This window comes from Trichomonas vaginalis, chromosome IV (genome assembly GCF_026262505.1).
Source record: "Trichomonas vaginalis G3 chromosome IV, whole genome shotgun sequence".
NCBI classification, from domain to species: Eukaryota; Parabasalia; order Trichomonadida; family Trichomonadidae; genus Trichomonas; species Trichomonas vaginalis.
This window is the reverse complement of record NC_067206.1, coordinates 24,594,974-24,618,578: the sequence shown is the minus strand read 5'-3', so window position 1 is coordinate 24,618,578 and position 23,605 is coordinate 24,594,974. Positions and strand designations below refer to the sequence as shown.

The window sequence follows — 23,605 nt, the reverse complement described above, 5'->3', positions numbered from 1 at the left end:
AACAGACATTCCTTGTATGACACCTTTTCCTGTTATAGGAAACTGTTGGTAGTAAAAACCAGATATAAGTTTTGTATTATAGCTCATATCGTTTATACTAAACTCAGTCGGACATCCAAACATAATGAAACTGCTCTAGTTGCAGCACATGTTACATCCGTCCTTAAAGTATTAAATAAGTCAACAAAACCTGTTGGTGGTATATCTGAGTAAGTATCTTCAAAGAAGTATTTTTTACCATTCACAACAACAAAGTCTTCTGGTGTCAAAAGAGCAAAACAGGCTTTAGTCGTCATCGTGTTTAAGGTCAGTTTACAATATCGTCCTTGAGGACTTTGTAAGTTTGTTGTTATAGAATTATATGACTCAGGGTTTTTAGTCGTAATAGTATAAACCACTATGTCTTCTGCCATTTTTACTTAGCAAGTAAATTTTAATGAAATGTTGTGGTCGTCAAAATATTTTTATGACGTCTGGGAAACTATATTTTAAGTTCAACGTTTCACCTCCTTTCATAACGTATATCTTGTCAATGACATTATATGAAACACCACAGCAAGCAATGTCGGGTTCTATTTCTTTGATGTTTATATCGTCTGCCTCTGTCAAAAGTTTCAATAGTTCTTTCAAAATTTCATGAGGTGCGATGACATATGAGTTCACTTTTACAGGGTTGTGCTCAACCAAGTTTAACATTATACCCAAAGCCTGACAAATCTTCTCCTGAGTTTTAAGTTTGTCTTTAAGTTGTTGGTAGTCGTTTCGAATATCTGCAACAGAACTTAAGTCTCTGCTAACTTCAGGATATGTTGGTTGTTCTTTTACAGGAACTATTGTTATACCATCTTGGTCTTCGTATGGTTTCCCCATTTCAACATCTCTTTCTTTGACATTGACAATAACACTTTGACTGTTTGTTTGAGTTGGTGAATTTAACTTCACATCTGCCATCGCCATTAAACCTTTTGAAACACTTACGCTTCTATTTTTCGGAAATGACATTTTACTTAGAATAAAAAGATGGACGTATTTGAGTATCTCTTCGAATTGAAGCAGAACAAAGTTTACACACACAAACAATACAAGTTCATTGACAGAGTAGTTCTTTACACAAACAATGGAAAATGTTATAGAATAGCAGTCTTTGCTGAACCAAAATATTTTCATAAAGCAGAGAGAGTTGGTATAACCGAGATGGTGAAAGTTCTTGACGTTGACAAAAATATAACAACAAAACTGACCGATATTTCTAAAGGTAAGTTTATAATACAATTTTATGTCAAAACTGGCGTACTGTCAATATTTGACGGAGAGAAGTCAGTTCAAGAACAACTTACTGACCTGCTGCCAAAATCTGCTCGATGGAAGCTGTCGTTATGCCAATCTGAGGAGCCCCAGCAGGTTTCATCGAACGAATCTTCAAAAGAGCATCTTCCGTGAAAAGTGCTATTGGTTTTGTAAACTTCTTTGCTTTCAATTCATCTGGACCGTCTCTGTCACCAGTATATTGTATTTGTACAGTACCAACAGTTGAAATACCACCCATAAAGTCTTCTGAGTCAGCAAATGGAATGCCAAGCCAAAAGTTTGAACGGTCTCCATTTGTATATTGAGTTTTTTGACCTCCTGTATGAGTCCATACTTTCACATATGGCATAATAGAACTTTGCATTTCAGGGTTTATGGTTGTTGTGAAGTTGTTGTTAAAGTTCATAGCATCTAATGTCAAGTTGTATGACCTCATATCCTCAACTGTAGAATATTCTTCTCTTGGATAGTATTTGCCATCTATGTTTATATGGTATTTAATACCAGGGTTGTAGAAGCAAGAATAGTCATTTATAGTTCGTCTGAACAGTACAAACATAGTATCTGCATGTTTCATTGCAGTTGTCAAAGCAATATCTGTTCTTGCACCTGGGTCAGCACTTTGGTTTCCAACTTCACCTGCAAAGTCTTTGACAGATATTTGGTGTATAGGGAACATAAGTGGAACTGCAATATATTTGGCAGCTAAAGCATTTGAAATATCTGGGTCCAACATATAGACTGCAAGTCTGCTTTCTATTCTCTTGCATTCAAACTGTTCGCATGTGAACTTAACTGGGTCCCAAGCAGTTCCAGCAGCATTGAAATAGTAGTTTACTTCAGTGTTGAAGTTTGAGAAACCAAAGTCTAAGTCAACTTTGTCTTTGCAAAAGTCACAGAACTTGGCTCCACCAGTTCCAGCTACAGCAATGCTGAATGGGTCTTGTGTTGGTGCAATGACTAAGTTATTTTTGCTTGGAGTAAGTTCAATAGAAATTTTTCCTGCCCAGTTTGGCAAGTATCTTAAAAACCTGAAGATGAGGAAAGATGACAAAGGAACTCTAAGTTTCAGTTTTACTTTAGTGGCAGCAGTTCCATCTGAACCAGAAAGGTTAACATAAACTCCTGGAACGTTAGGGTCAAGTCTTCTTATTTTCTCAATGGTTGCGTACTGGTCTGTTTGTTCTCTAGCTTGTGGTTGTACTGAGTTTCTCAAAGCGAACCATTCATAGTTTGCCCATGTTACTGTTTGAACTAAGTCAGAGTTAGAATATATCTTATATCCCATAAAAACTTCTGGAGCATATTGGTATCCGACATAGAAAATTCCATTGCAACCTTTCTTGTCAGACAACTTGGCAGAAGGTTTTATTTCAATGTCTTGTTCCACGTATAAGAATGAGTTGTCAATAGAAATAATATGAAACCTGTCGCAAGCAATATCTACTGTTGTTGAAGAACCTTCTCCAAACTCACCTACGTTTCCATAAGAAACAGCAGTTGTATATTCGTAAGTTCCAGGAACTATTTCTGACCTTCTAATGGCATTGTCGCATTCGTTATACCATTCGGAAACATTTCCATTCATGGCATCCAAAACTGTTGGCGTTATATTCTGAGCGGCGTACATTTCATATGAGTAAAAATATAGAATAGTTGGATTTATATGTCATAATAGAACCCACTCCGACCAAGCTTTACTTTCTTCCTGACTGAGTTTTTAACTCTTCTTTTTCCTTCATTGCCCTCTGCTTGAAGTTGTTGCATCTTTGCATTATGTTCATCTAGTATGTTGCAAATTTCCCATGTCCTTTTTGCCTTTTGGCTCTGGTCGCCCATCTCAGGTAACCTATATCCTAGAAAGAGTTTGTCATAGTCTGTATTTGAGTCGTCGCGTATTGTTTGCATGACTCTTTCCTGAGTTTCTGGTTCAAGCTCTTCAAACAGTGCCTGTCCATATGGAATAAGCTCGTTTCCAAATATATGTTTTTTGTAGCCATTCTGGTTTTCTTTCCATGTTACCAACTATATCTTTTGTGAATGGGAAAGCTTTTACCCAATCTTTCAGTCTTGCGTCGTTTATTTCTGTAGTTGGTTTTATTTTGTCAAGGAACATGTTTTTCAATACTAACATTTCATTTGGTACTGTCCATTTGAGTTTTCTTAAATATTCATCCCTTCTCGGTTCATTGTCTGCAAAGTAAGTTTTTATGACATTTTGTAAACTTTCGTTTGCAAGTCATGTACAATAGTTCTCTTCCTTCTCTCTCCCTAACTTTCTTTCTAAACTCTTCACCAAATATACCATCTTTATGGTTCTGTGTAGTTCTTTGAGATAAATGTTCTAGAACGTCAGGTGTTATATTTCCATCAGCCATGTTCATTTCATACTGGTCCAAAATATCTGCATGTTTCATATCTTTCAATGGCATTAAAGCCGCGCTTAAAATACCAGCTAATATCTGGTTCACCATTGACTTCCATGCGTCTACAACTTCTTGGAATTGTGGTTGTAAGTTTATGAACCACCTATCCGAATTAGCTTTATGACCCCATCTCATTGTAGTTCCATCGTCTGCAGAAACAAAAGTAGGTTTGTTTCCATCTTGGTTAGGTTCTGAATGAACTTTAAAACAATGTTTCATTTCTATATGTTTTCTTGAAATTTAACCTTTTATTTTCACCGAGTTCATCCGAAGATTGAACGTTAAATGCTCGTAAGTAAAAAGGGTTGTTGTATTTGTGTACATTTTTTTTCAGTTCTTCCATTCTATGCTGAATATTTTCATCTGATGTTGGAGTCTTTGTATGTCGGCAAACATTTTCGATATTCTTCTACTATGTCAGCCGAATCTTTCTTAGACTCTTGGAAAGATTCCATATTCTCCGCATACTCTTGTTGAGGGTCAAGATTTTTCGGCTGTTCCAAATCTTCATCTAGTTCTGTGAAGTTAGTTTCCAAAGGAGTGACTTGTTCGTTTCCTTCAGGCTCTTCTAGCTGTTGTTGCTGAACTATTTCTTCCATGTCTGGTTGTATCTGAACTAGTTCTTCCTGTGGAGTTTTCTTGTACCTCATCTGCTGGCATTTCATATATTCCGAGACCGTTTTTAACAATTTCCCTATCTACGTCATCCGCATTCATAAGCTTTTGTTCTTTCGTTCCGTCTCTATTTTTTACGCTTTTCATGACGAAAGTTGAATTGTCATTTAGCTCTGACATCAAATATCTCGGAGTAAATTCATCCATGTCATTTGGATGATATGCTATTAAATCATATCCCTTAGCGAGCTTGTATTTTCCAGGTTTGAGATTATATCCGTTTTGGTGCTGAGCCATAAAGCTAAATAGGTTCGGGTCAGTATTTCCATCCTTGAACTTTCCAATAGCTTCTTATATCTGTCACTAAAGTCAACAGTATCTGGGAAACCACACTCTTCTTTAAGCATTTTAAGAATTCTTGGTTTCCTTGTTCTCTACTTCTTTTATGTCCTTGCTCTGTTTGTGGTTGTGGTGCAGTGTTTTGAACTGTTGGTTGCTGTGCTGGTTGTTGTGTTGGTTGTTGTGCTGGTTGTGGAGGTGGTTGTTGTGCTGGTTGTTGTGTTGGTTGTTGTGTTGGTTGTTGTGTTGGTTTTGGTGCATGCCTGTGTCTGTGTCCATGTGACGATGTAAATGTTTTAGGTAGTCCTGGTGCAGGTGCTTCTCTTGGAGGGTTTGGTGGTATATAAGTTCCACCAGCTGGCACATATGTTCCATCTGCAGCGTAATGTCCTACCTGACTTTTCGTTCTTAAGAAAGCATTTTACTAGGTCTGTTTTGGTCTGTTGTAACTCTTTTTCTTGACTTTTCACAACAGTTGCTCTAACGGCGTCATAGGCACTTTGAACTGCCTGTCTCGTTGCTGCATCTGTTATTTTCGTCATATTTTGTGCTACTTCTCTTAACTCTTTGTCGAAACCTTCAGACTTCAGTTTCTTTCCAGATGAGAAGTCGTTCACTTGTTTCACCTTACTATGAAGAGCTTCGAAGGCGTTCTTAAAGTCAGCATTTGTTAAAGCTTCATTTGAACTATCTTCATCCGCTTGTATTTTTGTCCTTATTGACCCTATGAGTTGGGCTGCTTTAGCGTTGGCTTGGGCATCTAACCAGTCATTGTTGGCTTTTATATATTCTGCGCTTTTCATTGCCTTTTGCATGGCTGCGTCGTTATTTTACTTTCTTGTGCTAAGTTTTCATACTGTACGGTTTGGTTTTGCAACTGTAAAAGTTTTTCTGCCTTTACATTTGCTTCAACTTCTTTTTTATACTCATCGCTATCCATATATGTCTTCATGGCTTTTTGTTTTATCTCTTCATCTTTCAGTACTTTATATTGAGTAGTATGGTTTTTCAAATTTATAACATCTTGTTCCATTTTTGCTACTTCTGCTGCTTTTTCTGACACTTTTTTCGCATATTCCTCTGTACTTAGTTCTTTCAGTTGTTCTTCTTTCTTCTTTTTCTCTACGTTTAACTCATTGAGTTTCTTTGTGTGTCTGTCATATTCTAGTTTCTTTTCGTTTTCACTTATTTGCTTCTGTATGTCTATGTTTGACTTTTGACATCTGTTATTTGATTTTTGAGTGAACTCAAATTCATTTGACTTTGAGGGTTATAGGCTGTTCCGTCTGCAGCTCCACCATAGCCTGCCATTTTCGCTAAAAGTGCCGCTCTTAAACCTCCACTCTGTGCACCAACAACTCGGTTTAAAAGCATAGGATTGCTTGACATTTGTTGCAACATAGTGGGGTCATTCAGCATTTGTTGTTGCAACTGTTGTTGTGGTGTCAGTTTTACTATTGGATGTTTCAATGCTCTCTTCCTCTTACGTATATTCTTACGTAGCTTACGTGGCATTTTAAGTGAAGTTAAAAAGCGGCTTTTGACAGATGTTTTGTAAAGACTTCTTCGTAAAGACTTTGTTGAGACTTCTTCGTAAATGAGTGTAAATGACCCAAAAATATAATTTAGGGTAGAAGGGTATATCTAACCTCTTTTCTAACCTCTTTTCTACCCTCTTGAATTTTCATGAATTTCTTCGTAAATGTTTTGTCAAGACTTCTTCGTAAAGACTTTGTTGAGACTTCTTCGTAAAGACTTTGTTGAGACTTCTTCGTAAATGACCCAAAAATATATTTTAGGGTAGAAGGGTATATCTAACCTCTTTTCTAACCTCTTTTCTACCCTCTTGAATTTTCATGAATTTCTTCGTAAAGACTTTGTTAAGACTTCTTCGTAAAGACTTTGTTGAGACTTCTTCGTAAAGACTTTGTTGAGACTTCTTCGTAAAGACTTTGTCAAGACTTCATCGTAAAGACATTGTTGAGATTTCTTCGTAAATGACCCTAGTAGTATATTTTTGGTGTAAATTTCATGAAAATTCAAGAGGGTAGAAAAGAGGTTAGAAAAGAGGTTAGATATACCCTTCTACCCTAAAATATATTTTTGGTGTAAATTTCATGAAAATTCAAGAGGGTAGAAAAGAGGTTAGAAAAGAGGTTAGATATACCCTTCTACCCTAAAATATATTTTTGGTGTAAATTTCATGAAAATTCAAGAGGGTAGAAAAGAGGTTAGAAAAGAGGTTAGATATACCCTTCTACCCTAAAATATATTTTTGGTGTAAATTTCATGAAAATTCTGAGTAAAATGACAGATGTTTATATGACACTTTCTCCGGTTTATAGGACCTCTCTCATATTCTAAACATCTTCGGGGCTAGAGGGCACGAAGTGCCTGGAAGCCCCACTACCTTTTTTTTTTTTTTTTTTTTTGATATCATTAAAATCTCATATACTGGCAATTTGGCAATTTTTGTCACTTTTCATGAAATTTTGGATTTTTAAAACTCTATTTTAAAAATTGTTTTAGGATACTGATATAAAGTATGATTTATTTATTAAATCAAATTTTAAATAAGTTCAGTATTTGCCATTTTAGACTTCAAGCTTGCGACACATTAACCGCTTTTTTAAAAATTGAGACTGACATCTCTAAAATCTCCTAAAAAATTCATATATCAAATTAAATCGTATCGTTAAAATTCCTCTCAATTTTAAATTTTTTTATAAATTGAGACTGACATCTTTAAAATCTTCTAAAAAATCCATATATCAAATAAAATCGTATCATTAAAATTCCTCTCAATTTAAAAAAAATTTGTAAATTGAGACTGACATCTCTAATATCTTCTAAAAAAATCCATATCTCAGGAAAAAAACTAAATTTTATTTTTACATTCAATTTTCACACCAAAAAAATCTTTTTACATAACAGCAAGGCAGAAATTTGAAACGAAGTTTCAAATTTCTCAAGCTTGCATTCTGGGCACTTACATGCCCAGAATGCTAAAAGGCGCGTAGCGCCGTCGCTGAATATCAAATTTATTATAATAATTATTTTATTATAAATCGACCTGTTATAACACATTGGTGCAATACGTTAATTTATTTAACCTCGAAATACAAAAAAAAACTCAAAAAGATCACATTACAGTCTTGTTAATTTTTTTAGTAATTGATCTTAGGATCTCTAAATGGACGAAGCTCTGTAACTACTTTTTTACAATAAGAACAATGGGTATAAAAAAGTTTTGGATCATTCAATTTTTTCTGATAACATTCACTACATAAGCCAGAATGATGGCAAGGATATGCATAAGTAACTGAAGCATGTATTCTGCAATATGGGCATATATGACATGTTGGTTTTTCATGATATAATGTACGTTCAATTGATTTTTTAGCTTCTATGGCTAAATCAACTGAATTTTCAATCCACTCATTCATTTTGTTAGATGTATCGAATATAGTAATATCGCTTTGGCATTCAAGATTTATACTTTTTACGATTTCTTGCGAATTTTTGTATATTTCAGTAAATTTATCATAATTTTTATCCATAGAATGTAAAATAGATATCATTAATGAGCATATTTTTGTTAGATTTTGAAATTTTGATAAGATTAAATCTGAAATCTGTGTTTGTAATGATTTTATACCTGTACAATCAGCTGTATCAATATTTTTATCGAATTTATGCTTTAATTCGTCTTGAATATCTGATTCATTTACTGATTTTTGATCTAATTTGATAATAAGATTTTTTAATTCTTGAATATCATCATGATATTTCAGGATATTGATAGCTTTTGGACAATTTTCATGATATATATCATTGTATGCAGTTCGAAAAATATACTCAAATGGTTGATCTGACATTCAATTTGGTAAAATAAAAGAAGTAAGGCAAATTTTTATGATGATTTTGTAATGCTTTTGTTATCTTTAATATTCCACTATAAATTGATGACATATTTCAAAATGATAAACATATTCATGATCTTTCTTTAAAATTCAGTAAGGAATTAATGTAACTGATGATAAATAAGCGACACATGTGTTTTATGAATTCCAAAAAAAATTCAAAAATAAAAAATCCATCATAAAAATCTAGAAAATAATTTTCAAAATTTCATTTTTGAAATTTATTTGGAGATTTTGAACAAAGTTAAATAGTTAGAAATATCTAAAAATATATCACTAAACATAATATACATTTAAAATTCTCTTAACATGAGTTTTTAAAGTACTTTCCATTCAATTCCAAAAAATTTGAATTACAAATGAGTTCAGAGAAGGAGAAACCCTTTACAAAGCAGCTTGATTTGAATAGTCAGACAGCTCTTATCAACATATTAATTAATACTGTTGATGAAAATGAGCGTCTCACGCTTGCAAATCAAGAATATCCTTCAGATTCAAATCAAATTCAATCTATTCAAACTCAAATCCAACTTCAAAAGCAGAAACTCGAGTCAATTACTAAAACAAATGAAGATATCATGAAAGAAATTGAAAATACGAAACAAATTTATCAACAAAAAATACAAGATGCACAACAAGCTTATGATTTAGTATATCGTGAGAAGCTAAAGCTTCAACTCGAGAAAAATGAGAAAAATCTTGAATATCAAAACACAGTTGGCGCTTTAGAATCAGAAGAAAAGATTTTAGACGACGAAATACAATATTTACAAAAGGTAATACACGAAATCAAAATGAAGAACTCAAATTCCATCGCATCAGCTAATTGGGCGTCAAGTACAAACAGAGTTCTTGAAGAAACGAAGATTTTGCTTCAGACGTCAGAAGCTCAAGATGCATACTATAATACGATTATTAAATATAATACAGAACTATTTGGCCGAAATCCTTCAAAACCTTCTCAACAGAAACAAAAAGATTCTCCAATCCAAGAATCTCCTCCAGAAGTACCACCACAGCCTTCGCAACCATCAAGAACTACAGAGTCAATATTAAACCCACCAGTTATTCCTCAACAACCGATTGTTACTCAACATTTTACAGAACCACAACAAAACAGCTTCGTTCCTGCTCAACCTTCACCAGTTAAAATCGTACAGACCACAAATACACATCAGACTCCTACCCATCAACAAATTCCTGTTTCTCAACCTAAAATTCAAATCCAGACTCAGAATGTTCAACAAGTTTCATACCAACCTGTAGTAAATACTCAACCAGTTAATTCTACACCTATAATGCAACAACCAATTGTAAAACGCCCTGTTGTAAGAAAAATTTCAGTTCCAAAAGTAAGACAACCTGATTAATTACTAAACATTTTTTGTATATTGTATTATTGCAAAATTAGGATACTTTTTTTTATGTAAGTAAGATATTTCTAAAATATATCTTCTATAATAAGAATGTAATGCTGGGTTTTATCATCTTGGAAGAAAATATTTTGGTTGGGCAATTGCTTGGCTTGATATGATTAGAAAATTAAATTTTGTTTTTTGAAAAATCAATATCCAGAGAAATTTCTTGATAAAAAATCATATATCTCGATTGTGTAATATAAACTACAAGTCAAATTGATTTTTTTATAAAATTTTTGAATTTTTTTTTACGGTTTGGTTCTTCTTTTCTAAGAAAATGTCTGAGGAACAACAACAACAGAAGGCTCTTGCACCAAAGCGTGAATGCGGTCTCCACTCATCTGGCAAGCGCGTTAACTTCGCTCGTAAGATCGTCCACGAGCTTGTCGGCTGGCAACCATACGAACGCCATACAATGGATCTTATCAAGATCGAGCGCCGCCGTGCTGCTCGCCAATTCCTCAAGAAGCGCCTCGGCACACACCGCCGCGCTATGAAGAAGCTCAACACACTCGAAGAAGTTGTCCAGGAAGAATCCCTCCACCACCACCACGAGTAAGCTAATACTTTCTTATTTGTACAACTCCAAAAGAGATAGATAGAATATCTTAAATATATATTATTAAGACATATTTTACTTTTTTTTTACTTTTCATCCAAAAATCATCAATAAACAACATTGCAAATGCACATTTAAGTGAACACATAACTTTTTTATTTATCTTCTCTGTTCTTTAATACTCGGATTTTGATATTTTCTGATATATTTTTCATACAATTATTTTTTTCTATAATAGTTTATTATTTCCTTTTGTTTCGCAGAATTATTGCTTTATGGGTATATCTCTAATTGTTTTGAGGCAAATAATTATTTTTATTTGAAATTCTTTAATTTTGATACTCAATTCTACATTCGTTAGCATAACCTCGAGTATGAGTATCATTTAAGCATTTAAAACCAAAGTATTAAATCAAAAATTCTATTTATTTCATGGAACAAGAGAAAATAACATATGGCATAAGCAGGACTGAAATCAAATCCATCCTAGAAAACATAGATTTCTGTTCGTATATGTTGATCAAACGAAATTTTTGGCAAATTAATCAATTTTATTATCTTTATCATTTGATCTTGATTTCATACTTTCTTTAATAGTATCTACTATAGCATAAATGATAACTAAGAAGAATAAAACAAAAGAAAATATCGGGATATGGATAATATAAAAAACAACTCCGCCTTGGACTCTCATTGAAACATAGAAGTCAAGGACCTTCCCAATCAATCCATTTCCTGGTCCATATGCTTTTGCTTTTCCTTCTTTCACTAATTTCAGAAATTCTTCAATTCCTTTTTTAGAAAAAGTTGATTTGTAAAGATAGAATAAGTTTGAGTGACGATGGACGATAGCAAGTATTGGTTGTTTATCAGGGAATTGATAGATATATCGGCAGAATCGTGGAGAAAACTCACAATTTGTTTGAACAGTTGAATAATCAATTAAAGTCAAAGAAGCGAATTCAGAAATGTTGTAGAACGTATCATTGGGGAATATGAATGCTGCAAAATCAATCTTATTGATCTGTGTGTAATAATTTGTTGTTTCTGAAAAGAATGAAAGATATTGTAAAGATCTTTGTTTGACAAACTGAGAAATACTACTGTGATCAAATTTACCTTCATATTTAAGCGGGTTACCAAATATATCGGCGTATAAAATTGGATAATGATGATATGTATCATTAATAAGGATAAAATGAACAGGGAGATGTTTACATGATGAAACAATGCTCCTAGCCATATTAAATGAAGCAGTATCTTTATTTGTAATATTGAAAACGAAATATTGCTTTGAGCGATCTTCATGTGTAGTTTTGTTAATTTTATCCTTAATGTCAGTGTATTCTTCAGGATTTAATATGATAATCTGCTCGTATAAATTTTTATTGATAAAATTAATGATTTCTGATTTTTTAACTTGAGAAGCGTATCTTACAGGAGATGTTTGTTGATTTTCTACCCAGAAAAAGCGTGGAGTTTCGCTTCCTGGAAATTGTTTACAAATATTCTTATTTGAATTACAATTGATATCGGAAATGATTACTTTGTCAGCAAATTGTGGATCTTCCTTTATTGTTTTCCACTCATCTTTGAATTTCATGCAATGCGGACACCAAGGATCCCAAACTTCAACAAAAACGGGCAAATTCTTGGAGTTATTGAAGATTTGAGCATAAGTTGAAGCATTGATATCAAGTGAACGCGAAAGAAATGCAAAGAAAAACGTCATATTTTTGGAAAGAGATTTGTCACCTTTTCACTTCAATTTCTGCTCAATTTCGTGTAAAGAATTGTATAATTATAAATCGTGTGTCTGAATCGAAAAACCCGACTATGTAGTGGGCTGAAATACGTAAATAAAGTTGGTAATTTCAATATAAATAATTCATAGCAAAAATTTTATATTCAATGAAGCCAGAAAGAAGAGTCAAACAAAGATTCAGACTTAAAAACATCGTAATGGGAAGCAACCAAAGGAATTTGATCGTCTAATTTCAATTCCTGAGGTAACATAATTACATCATGCTGTGCAGCAGATGTGAATAACATTGGATCTGGAGTCATTGACGCCGGTTCCGAATGTTCTTCTTCTACAGATTCGTCTTTAGGACTAGATTCATAAGATTTCTCTGCCTTACTCTGTAATAAGTGAGACTTCGGAATCTGTTGATAACGATATCTGCACTGAACATCACTTCTATTACCCATTTTGGCCGAAACTTTGGCCCATGATTTTTCGCCATATAATAAAACTAAATCTATAAGCTTCTGGACTTCTTCCTTTGTCCAGTTAGCTTTTGATATTCTTGGATCTAGAACACGGATCCAACGTTGACTGCATTGTGAGCGGGTACGACCATTACCCACGTATTGGGCCACCTCGTTCCAATTCTCCAATCCCAATTTGTGGATGGCTTTGAGAAGCCTTATATCTTCCGAATTCGTCCATGTTCGTGTCTTCCTTCTAGAATTGGAAGATCCTTTCTCTATTACGGGGCTTGGTGGGATTGGGTCATCCTCGACATCAAGTATAGCCTTGAGTTTTTCAATGGATTGGGCGTTATCAACGTAGTGGAGGAGTCTTTCACAATAAACTAAGTAATCCATTGGGTTGTAGATGAAATCTTGAAAGATTTTCTTAATCTCCTCTATGGATGTTGGACTTAGAGCAACTGTGTTATCTTGGATGTATGACATAGCAACGTCAACTAGAGGATCGTAATTCATGATAATGATTAATAATTTTGTAAGGTTTACAAAAAAACTTTTGAGAATATTGAGGACTCAATTTTGAGATAATACTGAATTTTGAGCTTGGATGCAATAGAGAGTGATATTGACCTAACATACAAAAATTATACATGGGTTTCATTCACTTTTGTTATCGTAAGAATTCTATTGAAAATAGAAAAAGAATCGACTGAAAAATTAATCGGCATTTTAATCGAGTAGAGATATAACATTGAGGTAATATCAGATCCTGAATTTTTGTCCGTTGTGATATAACGTTCAATTTTGAATAGGACTTTTGGACCCCTTTTGAAGTTTTATAAGACAAAACAATATTCATTATAGTAGTTTATTTTATCAAAGAATTTTTTCAAAACAAATTCACAATATGTTTATAGAATTCATTTATTTTTGAATTTTTATGAGAAAATTCCTGTTAATGACGAAACTGCAAACTACATATGGAATACTATTTATTTTATCAATTAGGTTTATAAAACATATAAAAAGAGTTGATTATTTTTTTAGACAACAATTAAATAGATCTCTATTCTGCACATTTCCTTTTAAGTTTTAATTTTTTTCAATATTGATTGACTTTTTTCTTCTAATATTTTTGTTTTGTAATTTACAAGGCATACTATTATTTGATTTTTACTTTTGTATGCAGTCTCAATATTTCTCAATTTTGAAAGTTTTAATGAAAAGTTAATATGTCAAAACTTGAACTTAGTATTATTTTCTAGAGCTAAATGTTTTCTTAAATTCCGATTTTTGTTTTCAATTTCAAAAAACTTATTTATCCATTTATATTCTTATTCTCAATTCCACATTAACGACTCTTAATAATCTGTATCCTTAATATTTAAATTCTAAGCATTCATTTCAATTTGTAAACACAAACATTGTTAAGAGAGGCTTCCGACCAGAAAGCTCTCTCAATTTTTTGTGATGTTTACACCAAAAGTGAGATTCGTTAAGCATTTTTCTCGTTGAATATTGAGTTTCCCGGATTTTAAGTTATTCATAAAGCTTCTCTATATTATACCCTATCTACTGATATGATTATTTTTGAAAAATCTCTTAAATCGACCTGCACTGAATTTTTTAGGGAAAATTCGAAATTTTATAGGCGTTTTCTGTAACGTTTTTTTTACCGAATAAAATCCGAAAAATAATTTTTTGAAGAATCATTTTGTAATAAACAGAAATTCATCAAAAGTGACTGCTCTCAATTTTTTGACATTTGTAAATTCTAAATTGAATGAGAAAAATGAAATAATACTAAGCATAATACAATATTCTAGATTTAATTATAATTAGGAAAAAGTTAGTTTTGAGAGTACTTTTCATAGGCATATAGAATGAAATCTTCTCAAAAATAATATCACATAAACTCATATTATTTTCTAATATATAACTATTTTATATAAAAATCAAATTCAATGATCTTAAAAGCGAAGGATAAACCTCAAAATTTACGAATATAATGAGTGGGAATATAATGCTTATCTATCATAAAACCATATGAAATATCAATTTTTGCTTTACGCCTAATTTTTGACGACAATTAGCAAAAAATGTTAAATGTTAACACTCAGTCCATTTGAATATGAAAAATAAAATTGACTTTGATTAAATGTTTTTATTTATCATGCAATTCTTCTTGCGACCAAAGATTTGAATAAAAGTTCAAAAAATAAGATAGCTTAAAAAATAATATACGGTAGTGTTTACTAATAGATGAATAGTATATAAATTCTATTAAAATGGATTTGATCCAAAAAAATATATAAAATTTGATCATAAATAAAATCGTTTTAAATTACTTCTTCATTTAACTTATAACAATTATTTTTGGTTTTATATTTTTTTGGATCAAATCCATTTTAATAGAATTTATATACTATTCATCTATTAGTAAACACTACCGTATATTATTTTTTAAGCTATCTTATTTTTTGAACTTTTATTCAAATCTTTGGTCGCAAGAAGAATTGCATGATAAATAAAAACATTTAATCAAAGTCAATTTTATTTTTCATATTCAAATGGACTGAGTGTTAACATTTAACATTTTTTGCTAATTGTCGTCAAAAATTAGGCGTAAAGCAAAAATTGATATTTCATATGGTTTTATGATAGATAAGCATTATATTCCCACTCATTATATTCGTAAATTTTGAGGTTTATCCTTCGCTTTTAAGATCATTGAATTTGATTTTTATATAAAATAGCTATATATTAGAAAATAATATGAGTTTATGTGATATTATTTTTCAGAAGATTTTGTGTTCTTCTTCAAAATTTTTTTATTAAAAAGAATCTTTACAAAATATACATTTACTTTAATTAATATTTAAAAACGTGCTCTATCAAAAGTTCCAAAAATTCAATATTTTAGCTTTTCTGAAGTGTCACTTTTGATGAATTTCTGTTTACAACATCCTTCGTTTTGAAATGTTGGCCAAAAATTTTTGGGCCTTAGTAAAAACACCATCTTGAGCAATATTTTTGGGACGACGATAGGCCTTATTTGGCCTTACAGTGGACCCTTAAAAATTGAATACTCATTATCGTTGGAGCAAATCCTTAAGTGTGCGCTTACACCCCTATGACATGGCTTTCAATTCGGGTTTTTAAGGTTAATTTTCAATGACGCTTCATGCCAATTGTCAAAAAATTCAACAAAAATCCTAGAGTAGCATTATGCACGTTAGTTACCCCTTGAGCCTTCATCTAGAGATCTTTTTTAGATTTTGAAACAGTGAAAAGATAGAATATGAATAATGTAAGCAATATTTACGTTTATTCATAAAAACATCAATTCGATCGTAGGGAAAAAGTATTTCAGTAAGCGTTAAAAAATGAATAATTGTTAACAGCTAGGATAGTGATCCCTTAAATCAAATTGATAATAAGTATTTTTTCACAGAACCACTTGCGACATCAAGAGCAGATTTTCCATCTTTATCTTTTGCTTCTTTATCAGCTCCAATAGAGATAAGATATTTAACAACTTCAAGATGACCATGATATGACGCAAGAATGAGTGGAGTAGATCCATTTTTATTCTTTGCTTCTTTATCAGCTCCAACAGAGATAAGATATTTAACAACTTCAAGATGACCAAATTGTGATGCATAAATGAGTGGAGTAGATCCATATTTATTCTTTGCTTCTTTATCAGCTCCAACAGAGATAAGATGTTTAACAACTTCAAGATGACCATTAGATGATGCAAAAATGAGTGGAGTCCATCCATCTTTATCCTTTGCTTCTTTATCAGCTCCAATAGAGATAAGATATTCAACAACTTCAAGATGACCTTCTCTTGATGCCCAAATGAGTGGAGTCCATCCATTATTATCCTTTGCTTCTTTATCAGCTCCAATATAGATAAGATAATTAACAACTTCAAGATGACCATGATATGACGCAAGAATGAGTGGTAAACCTAAAGATTCTACTTTATAGTTACCGTTCTCTATAAGAGATTTAACACTTTCGAGATTTTCTTCTTCGCATGCTTTAGTAAGGGGATCTTTTGCGCGTGTTAGTGAAAACATTAAAATTTTTGACTAATCAAAAAAAAATTGACTAATATTCCTTCAGAAGTTGTAACTTATATTCAAGTCTTTCACAACCACTTGTTTTACATTTAATGTATGTAAACACATGAATGTCAATGTTCGTGCCTTTCAAGATTTACCATTATGAAATGTATTCTAATAGAAAGACTATGAATTTGAACTCTTAAACAAAATTAGAACATAAGACATTGTTCTATAATGAAATAATAAGTATTCAAATCAAGGTAACATACAACATTCAAGGAAATTTGCATTAGTAATCTCATGTCTTCATAAAGGTTATTATCGTACTCATTTTAATTTTATCAAAGTCTGCTTAGAAAATAATAATATTCATAATAATTCATTATTTTTGTAGTTATTCAATGTAAAAAATAAGAAGAAAGTATTTCTTAGCATTGGATATGCTGTAATTAGTTGTAATATCAAATAAATATTTAAAATAAAGTTGCACGTTGAACAACACGCTTGAAATCAGCAAGTGTAACTTTTCCATCTTTATCCTGATCAGCTTCCTTGATCATTTCATTAAGCTCTTCTTGGCTCATTGATTCACCGATTAAATCTGCAACATATTTAAGATCGTCAATATCTAAGAAATCGTCCTTGTTCTGATCGAATAATTTAAATGATTTTTCAATCTCTTCATCATGATCTGGTTCACTAATCTTTTTAACAATTGCTTCCATAAATTGTGGGAAATCTAGATAGCCATTTCCTTTCTTATCCACATCTGTAATCATTCTTCTAAGTTCATCCTTTGATGGTTCAAAGCCAAGTGCTCTTAATGCAACACGAAGCTCATTTGCCTGGATTTTGCCAGAGCCATCAGTATCGAACATATCGAAGGCTTCATGTAGTTCAAGTTTTTGCTCTTCAGTTAAATCAGCCCTCTGGGACTTTCTTGAAATTCCAGCAACAGCCATTTTTTCTTAAAAAAAAACGTATATTCATTTTGACATGTAAAGTAATATTTTTTTCAAATTTTGTAAAGTTATATTTTCCAAATTTTGTTCTTATAGCATAAAATGCATTTTTTAAATGAGTAGATTCCGAATCATGTGGGAAAATCGGATCTGAATATGAAGATAGGTGATTTATTGAGTAATTAGCCATATCTTTTGAATTTAAAGGCATATATATATTTATTTACCTATATCAAAAGTTGTGACATATATTCAAAACATTCACGACAACTTGTTTGATAAGTAACGAATGTAAACACATGATTTTCAAACATGAAACAGAGAGAATATGAATTTGAACTCTTAAACAAAATCTCAATGTATATCATTGTTCTATAATGAAATACTACGCATTCAAATCAAGATAATTTTATTGAACAATTTTATTTTCCATGTTATTGGAAACAGAATACTGAAATTATAAATCTATTATGAAAAAAAAAGATAATGCTTATTGGATTCATGAATATTTGTAACCATTCTATCCGAGGCATATCAATTTTTAATCTCCAATTATCAAAATATGATTTGATTTTATTTCCTAATTATGAATAACCAAGAAAATAATCTTCAATAGCTGAAACAATTCATTTTTGACAAATTTTGATGATTGCAAAGAATAAAATAAAGGTAATATTGTATCTAAAATAATTTTAATGAGAAAAGCAATTTCAGTTTTCATTACAATGCAAAGAACGGTTTTTTCCCTTCAATAAATTACAATGTCATCATCTACTTCTTCTAAGCGTCGTTCCATACAGGAATTTCAACCAAAGGTTAGTATTGATGACCAAATTGCAGCTATTGACGATTTAATAGGAAAATTGAAAGAATCTGTCAAAAATAATTATGATAGCGATAATACGGCCTCCATAGTCAAACTTAGTAACGACATTAAAATGGCAACCATTGGTTTATTACAAACAAATTGGAATTATCTTCGATCTGCTGCAAGACAAAATGATACTGATGAAATCGAATCATGCCAAAGCTTATTCGAAGGTAGAATGGATTCATTCCAACTAACAGCCACCAATATACAGAGTAGAGCTTTCAATTATCTTAAAAAGGCATGCAAATCGTTTGCATTTCAACAAGAAGACAGTGAATCAATCGAAATATTGCTTAACACATGCCAAGACCTCATATACTCTTATCTTGATCTAGCCGATAAATATATTAATAGCGCCGAGAAAATCCGACAGAAATCTTTAGTCAGAAAACTTAAAGAAGCTAAATACAATTTTGCAGAGAAAATGAACAAGTCTGTAATTAAATCTCTCATTAGCGTCTTCAATTTCTGTACGGAAACTTATTCTCAGCCAATGGAAGAAGAACAATCGAAAATACTTGACGAAATAGTCTCCAAATTTACGGTCTACTTTTTCGACCAATCCTGCCAATTACGGAAGTCTTATGACTTACTTTCGGCTTATTATCCTTTACAACACGTTTATACGGGAAATAAGACTGATAATGAAGAGATGATCGAGAAATATCATGGCAAACGTGAAGACATGTTCAACCAGCTCCTGGAATTGATAAAAGTCCAAATTGAATCATTTGACAATTTTATTGGCCAAATACAGCCTACAGAAAATGTAGAAGAGGACGAAGAGGATGAGGAAGATAGCGAAGAGAAGAAAGAAGCAAATGCTAAGAGATTAGTCTTCGAATTCCAAACAAATACAAATAATAGCTTTTTCATGGTAATTTACACTGAATTAAAGGATCTGATGCTTCTTACATCTCAGGCATCGGAGAACGAACAAGTTTACCAAGCATCTGAAAATCTTATGAAATTATTCAGAGATATTCAACAGACAAAGGCAGATTTCCCAACTTACGAGCAATATATCGACTTCTATACTACATCTATCAAGGCAAATGATACTGCCACCGCTACAGATCTCGAACAAGATTTATTAGACACATTAGACAAGAAATTCGATGACCTTGTATCATGCCTTGATAACGAGAAGAATCTTCCTGATGTAATTCGCGAGAAAGTAGCCCAAGAATCTGGAGATCAAGAGATAGATAATCAAAAAGTTGCCGCAGAGATCTCCGAGAACTCTCTAAAGCTTCGCCAAGCAATCTCCTACACTACCAGAGAACTTATCAACACTCTGTCCGCAGCTTCAAAGGTTTTCTTCACTAAATACCAGCCACAGGGAAACGAGGAAAAAGAAAACGATGAAGAAAAAAGTGACAACCAAGAAGAGGAAGAACAAGAAGAGCAAATAAATCATTTTTCGGATTTCCTTGATTACTTAAATGAATTAATGCATAACCATTTAAAGGATATGAGGCTTCTTGAGACAGAATTAGAAGATGATAGTAAAAAGCTGACTGGAAAGACAAACAGAAGGACAGATGATAGCAGATCGAGTTTCTCAAGAGCAACAGCTACAGAAGAATGTCGTTCTGTTGCTAGATCTTCTAAATCCAAGATTTCAAAATCCGATGAGTCGAATCCAGCAGTAAAGGATGCAATCAGAAGGCATGTCGAGGAAAGTGTTGTTGGAACAACCTCTGATTTGATCGAAATTCTTAGAATTAAGGTCATAGAATCAGTTAGAGTATATGATTTCAAAAAAGCTCTTGAATATTCTCAAGAATTACCATCTCTTGTTGCCCAGAATGGTAAAATACTTAGCGAAATGAGAAGAAAAGCAGCTTTGGAGGTAAATATCCAACGAGTCAAAGAAATTGACCAAATGATTCAAGGAAACGATATCGACCAACGTGCTGAAATAGTCACATGCATCGATCAAGCATTCCAAGACGTTATTGACCAAGTTTTGACAAATTATGAATCGAAGAAGCACGAATTCATCGATAAGAAGGACCAATCCTTGGTAGAACATTACAAATCCGTTGAGATGAGCTTCAATACCAAGATGAACACCGTCCATATCAAAGAATTAACGAATCTCGAAAAGAAATACATAATTGAGAAGGAACAACTCAAGAACAAGGTATTTCCAGAGGTAGAATCCCTTAAGCAGATGGCCGCTAAGCTAACACAACAAGGTGAATACGATCAAGCCCAAATTAAAGTAAATGAAATGATGAAAATGAAGAAAAAGCTTCTTAAGCAGAACGAATACGAGATTGACAGGAAGCACAACCAAAGAGTTAAGAAGTTAGAAGAGAAACAATGCCAGGAACTCAAAGTTCTCGAAGAAGAAAGTGAAAGAGAGTTAGAAAGAATAAACAACGAGTTTGAAGAGAATATAAGAGTTCTCAAACTAACTCTCAAGTCTACAATCAAAGCTTCTGTATCAGACTACGCTCTGACGGCCCTCAAATTGATGGCAACAAACAACACAACGAAAGAATCTCCTTCTAAAATTTCTGCGAAATCTTTGAGTGATAAATCACCGACAAAGGACTCGCAGTCCAGAAAACAGATGATAATGAGATTGGAAAATATTGCAAAGGATGTCATTAAGCAATACCAAGCAAATGGTTCTGATAACCTCGAAGATCTTTAAAAAAAATATTATTTATTTTATTTGATGTAATAACAAAGTAAAAAAAATTAAGTTATAATTTATATAAGGTCGACAAAAAAAACTCCGTTTAAGTACTTTCTGTATACATTTGTAAACTTTTTGACACTAAAAATTTTTTATCATCTTTATTTCTGTTTAAACAGGATTTCTTAACTTGAATGTCGATATTCTCTGTACTGAAATTCGGAACACAATAAATTCAACACACATATATATATATATATTTGTTAGTAGTAGGATAGGAAGGGTTGTGTGACTTTTTTTGTTACGTCTATATATAGATGAAGGTATATTTTCACATCTTCTATATAGAGATGATATAAAATTTTTTCTTACGTTTTTTAAGTCATGAATTCGTAAGAAAGCGCGACATTATTAAATAAATTAGTAATAAATATTATATACTAAACGCATTAAAAAATTAACATTAATTTTAAAATAATTTATTTTTTTATCTTTTATAAAAGAAGCTATATATAGATGATGTCAGATATTCCGCGATTAATTAAACATTGTTTAAATCCTGAATGGGTTAAACTTCAATTTAAAAATGAAGATTGTGAATTATTAAATGAATATGAAAGCCAAAATAAGCTAATGAGGTATAAATATAATGATAAAGAATATTTAATTTCATGGAATCAATGGAGTCATAATCAAAGACCTCATAAACGAGAAGAAGAAATTGAAAATAATGAAATGGAAATCATTGATGACATTAAAGAGGATGGAATTCCTAAATTTTGTAGAAAAACCTTTAGAACTAAGTTAGGAGCATATAAACGTAGAGTATTAAATCCTGAATATCTTAAACATCAATTTAAAAAGGAAGACTGTGAATTATTAAACGCTAATGAATATGAAAATGCTAAATCAAAACTGAGATATAAATATATTGGAAGTGATGAAAGGTGTAAAGATAAAGATAAAGTTTATTCAGTTTCATATAATAACTGGCACACGTTAGGGATAAGAAAACATTTAGGAGATTATGGTAAAAGTTCTGAATTCTTTAAATCTAGTATGTATGAGAGAGTAAAAGAAATTAGAAATAATTATTTTCATGAATGAAAGATTCACTACCATAATGAAAAAAAAAAAAAAAAAAAAGGTAGTGGGGCTTCCAGGCACTTCGTGCCCTCTAGCCCCGAAGATGTTTAGTATAAAATGAGGTTTTTTTGGGTATAGGGGGCTTTCCAGGGGCTGCGCCCCTTCTAGCCCATAAAATTTTTTGAGAGTCGTCGCTGTTGACTTTTTTTGTAGAGCACTCAAAATAGTATAACTATGTCCGGACAAGTAAGGGTCTATCGTCGCTACAGAAAAGTTACGGGCGTTCCAAGGAAGTATACTTTGAGAAGCCTTTTCTCCATTTTAAAACAAGATAGGACGGTTATTTTACAAAACTGACAAGACTTTGACCGAGTAGTTTTCATGTTTTGTCACTTTTCTGTCACTTTTCAGGAAAAAAACATTTTTATTATATATAAAATGAATTTTACAAAACCACCGTTACCCTTCTTTGGAAATAAGAGTAGATGTAAAGATATTCTATTGAGAGAACTTAAGAAACTACCGAATGGTCTAACATTTGTAGATTTGTTCGGTGGAAGGTTCTATATATCCCATTTGTGCCATACCGTATTCCCTGACTCAAAGATTATATGCAATGACTTCGACAACTATATGAACCGTCTCAAACATATTCCAGACACAAACAAAATATTGAAAGAGTTAAAAGAAAAGATACCTATAGGTAAGATGGAAAGTATACCATTAGATAAGAAAAATATTGTGAGAGAGGTTTTGAAAAAAGCAGAATATATAGACTGGGATAGTATATCTGCTAGACTATTATATAGTGGTTCTATAAGAGTTCATGACATTGAAACACTTATGTCAAAAGTTTTATATCTTAACTATACAAAGGTTTTCAAAAAGAACATAGAAAAATATATTGAGGGTATAGAGTTTGTGAGATGTCATTGGACAGAGTTGTATGAAAAATATAAAGACAAGGAAAATGTTTTCTTTATAGTAGACCCGCCGTTCTATAACACATGGGATTTTCAATACCAAGTAGACTGGACTTTGAGAGACTCTTTAGAAACTTTAGACGTTTTACATAACCATCCATGCTTTTACTTTACATCCGATAAAAGTGGTTTGGAAACCGTTATGAGATGGTTAGAGGACATACATGACTAT

At 32.1% G+C, this 23,605-nt stretch overlaps 8 protein-coding genes and 3 pseudogenes across 11 annotated transcripts, besides 7 other annotated features; 3 read left to right on the top strand and 8 right to left on the bottom strand.

Moving 5' to 3' along the window:
• Positions 1–7,120: part of a mobile genetic element that runs on past the window's edge.
• On the bottom strand, positions 420–957 carry TVAGG3_0161120 (annotated as a pseudogene). The gene has a single exon. A coding segment is annotated over exon 1 (538 nt).
• TVAGG3_0161110 (protein of unknown function, DUF4106 family) lies at positions 1,334–2,938 on the bottom strand (the record flags this gene model as incomplete). The annotated part of the gene is made up of 1 exon (XM_051224979.1): positions 1,334–2,938. One exon carries the CDS (start codon positions 2,936–2,938, stop codon positions 1,334–1,336), a length of 1,605 nt encoding a protein of 534 aa, XP_051109965.1.
• On the bottom strand, positions 2,971–4,756 carry TVAGG3_0161100 (annotated as a pseudogene). The gene has a single exon. A coding segment is annotated over exon 1 (1,786 nt).
• Positions 5,885–6,203, bottom strand: TVAGG3_0161090 (annotated as a pseudogene). The gene has a single exon. A coding segment is annotated over exon 1 (319 nt).
• Positions 7,045–7,120: a terminal%2Cinverted (terminal inverted repeat of Maverick-3 transposon ID:TVAGG3_0161080).
• A 1,850-nt stretch (positions 7,121–8,970) lies between these two features.
• Positions 8,971–9,981, top strand: TVAGG3_0161070 (uncharacterized protein; the record flags this gene model as incomplete). The annotated part of the gene is made up of 1 exon (XM_001313514.1): positions 8,971–9,981. The coding sequence occupies one exon, from the start codon at positions 8,971–8,973 to the stop codon at positions 9,979–9,981; it is 1,011 nt and encodes a 336-aa protein (XP_001313515.1).
• Positions 9,982–10,302: 321 nt separating this feature from the next.
• TVAGG3_0161060 (cytoplasmic translation) lies at positions 10,303–10,683 on the top strand (the record flags this gene model as incomplete). The annotated part of the gene is made up of 1 exon (XM_001313515.2): positions 10,307–10,588. One exon carries the CDS (start codon positions 10,307–10,309, stop codon positions 10,586–10,588), a length of 282 nt encoding a protein of 93 aa, XP_001313516.1.
• A 20-nt stretch (positions 10,684–10,703) lies between these two features.
• On the bottom strand, positions 10,704–12,336 carry TVAGG3_0161050 (disulfide-isomerase C17h9.14C-related family; the record flags this gene model as incomplete). The annotated part of the gene is made up of 1 exon (XM_001313516.1): positions 11,130–12,320. One exon carries the CDS (start codon positions 12,318–12,320, stop codon positions 11,130–11,132), a length of 1,191 nt encoding a protein of 396 aa, XP_001313517.1.
• A 127-nt stretch (positions 12,337–12,463) lies between these two features.
• On the bottom strand, positions 12,464–13,318 carry TVAGG3_0161040 (RNA polymerase II transcription regulator recruiting protein; the record flags this gene model as incomplete). The annotated part of the gene is made up of 1 exon (XM_001313517.2): positions 12,497–13,318. One exon carries the CDS (start codon positions 13,316–13,318, stop codon positions 12,497–12,499), a length of 822 nt encoding a protein of 273 aa, XP_001313518.1.
• A 1,201-nt stretch (positions 13,319–14,519) lies between these two features.
• Positions 14,520–14,556: a mobile genetic element.
• Positions 14,520–14,556: a terminal%2Cinverted (terminal inverted repeat of Banshee-A3 transposon ID:TVAGG3_0161030).
• Positions 14,557–15,729: 1,173 nt separating this feature from the next.
• Positions 15,730–15,767: a mobile genetic element.
• Positions 15,730–15,767: a terminal%2Cinverted (terminal inverted repeat of Banshee-A3 transposon ID:TVAGG3_0161020).
• A 152-nt stretch (positions 15,768–15,919) lies between these two features.
• Positions 15,920–16,017: a mobile genetic element.
• A 48-nt stretch (positions 16,018–16,065) lies between these two features.
• On the bottom strand, positions 16,066–17,059 carry TVAGG3_0161000 (ankyrin repeat protein family; the record flags this gene model as incomplete). Its single annotated transcript, XM_001313518.1, has 1 exon — positions 16,228–16,890. The coding sequence occupies one exon, from the start codon at positions 16,888–16,890 to the stop codon at positions 16,228–16,230; it is 663 nt and encodes a 220-aa protein (XP_001313519.1).
• A 286-nt stretch (positions 17,060–17,345) lies between these two features.
• TVAGG3_0160990 (calcium ion binding) lies at positions 17,346–17,846 on the bottom strand (the record flags this gene model as incomplete). The annotated part of the gene is made up of 1 exon (XM_001313519.1): positions 17,352–17,840. The coding sequence occupies one exon, from the start codon at positions 17,838–17,840 to the stop codon at positions 17,352–17,354; it is 489 nt and encodes a 162-aa protein (XP_001313520.1).
• A 755-nt stretch (positions 17,847–18,601) lies between these two features.
• TVAGG3_0160980 (uncharacterized protein) lies at positions 18,602–21,389 on the top strand (the record flags this gene model as incomplete). The annotated part of the gene is made up of 1 exon (XM_001313520.2): positions 18,602–21,379. One exon carries the CDS (start codon positions 18,602–18,604, stop codon positions 21,377–21,379), a length of 2,778 nt encoding a protein of 925 aa, XP_001313521.1.
• Between the last annotated feature and the right edge of the window lie 2,216 nt (positions 21,390–23,605).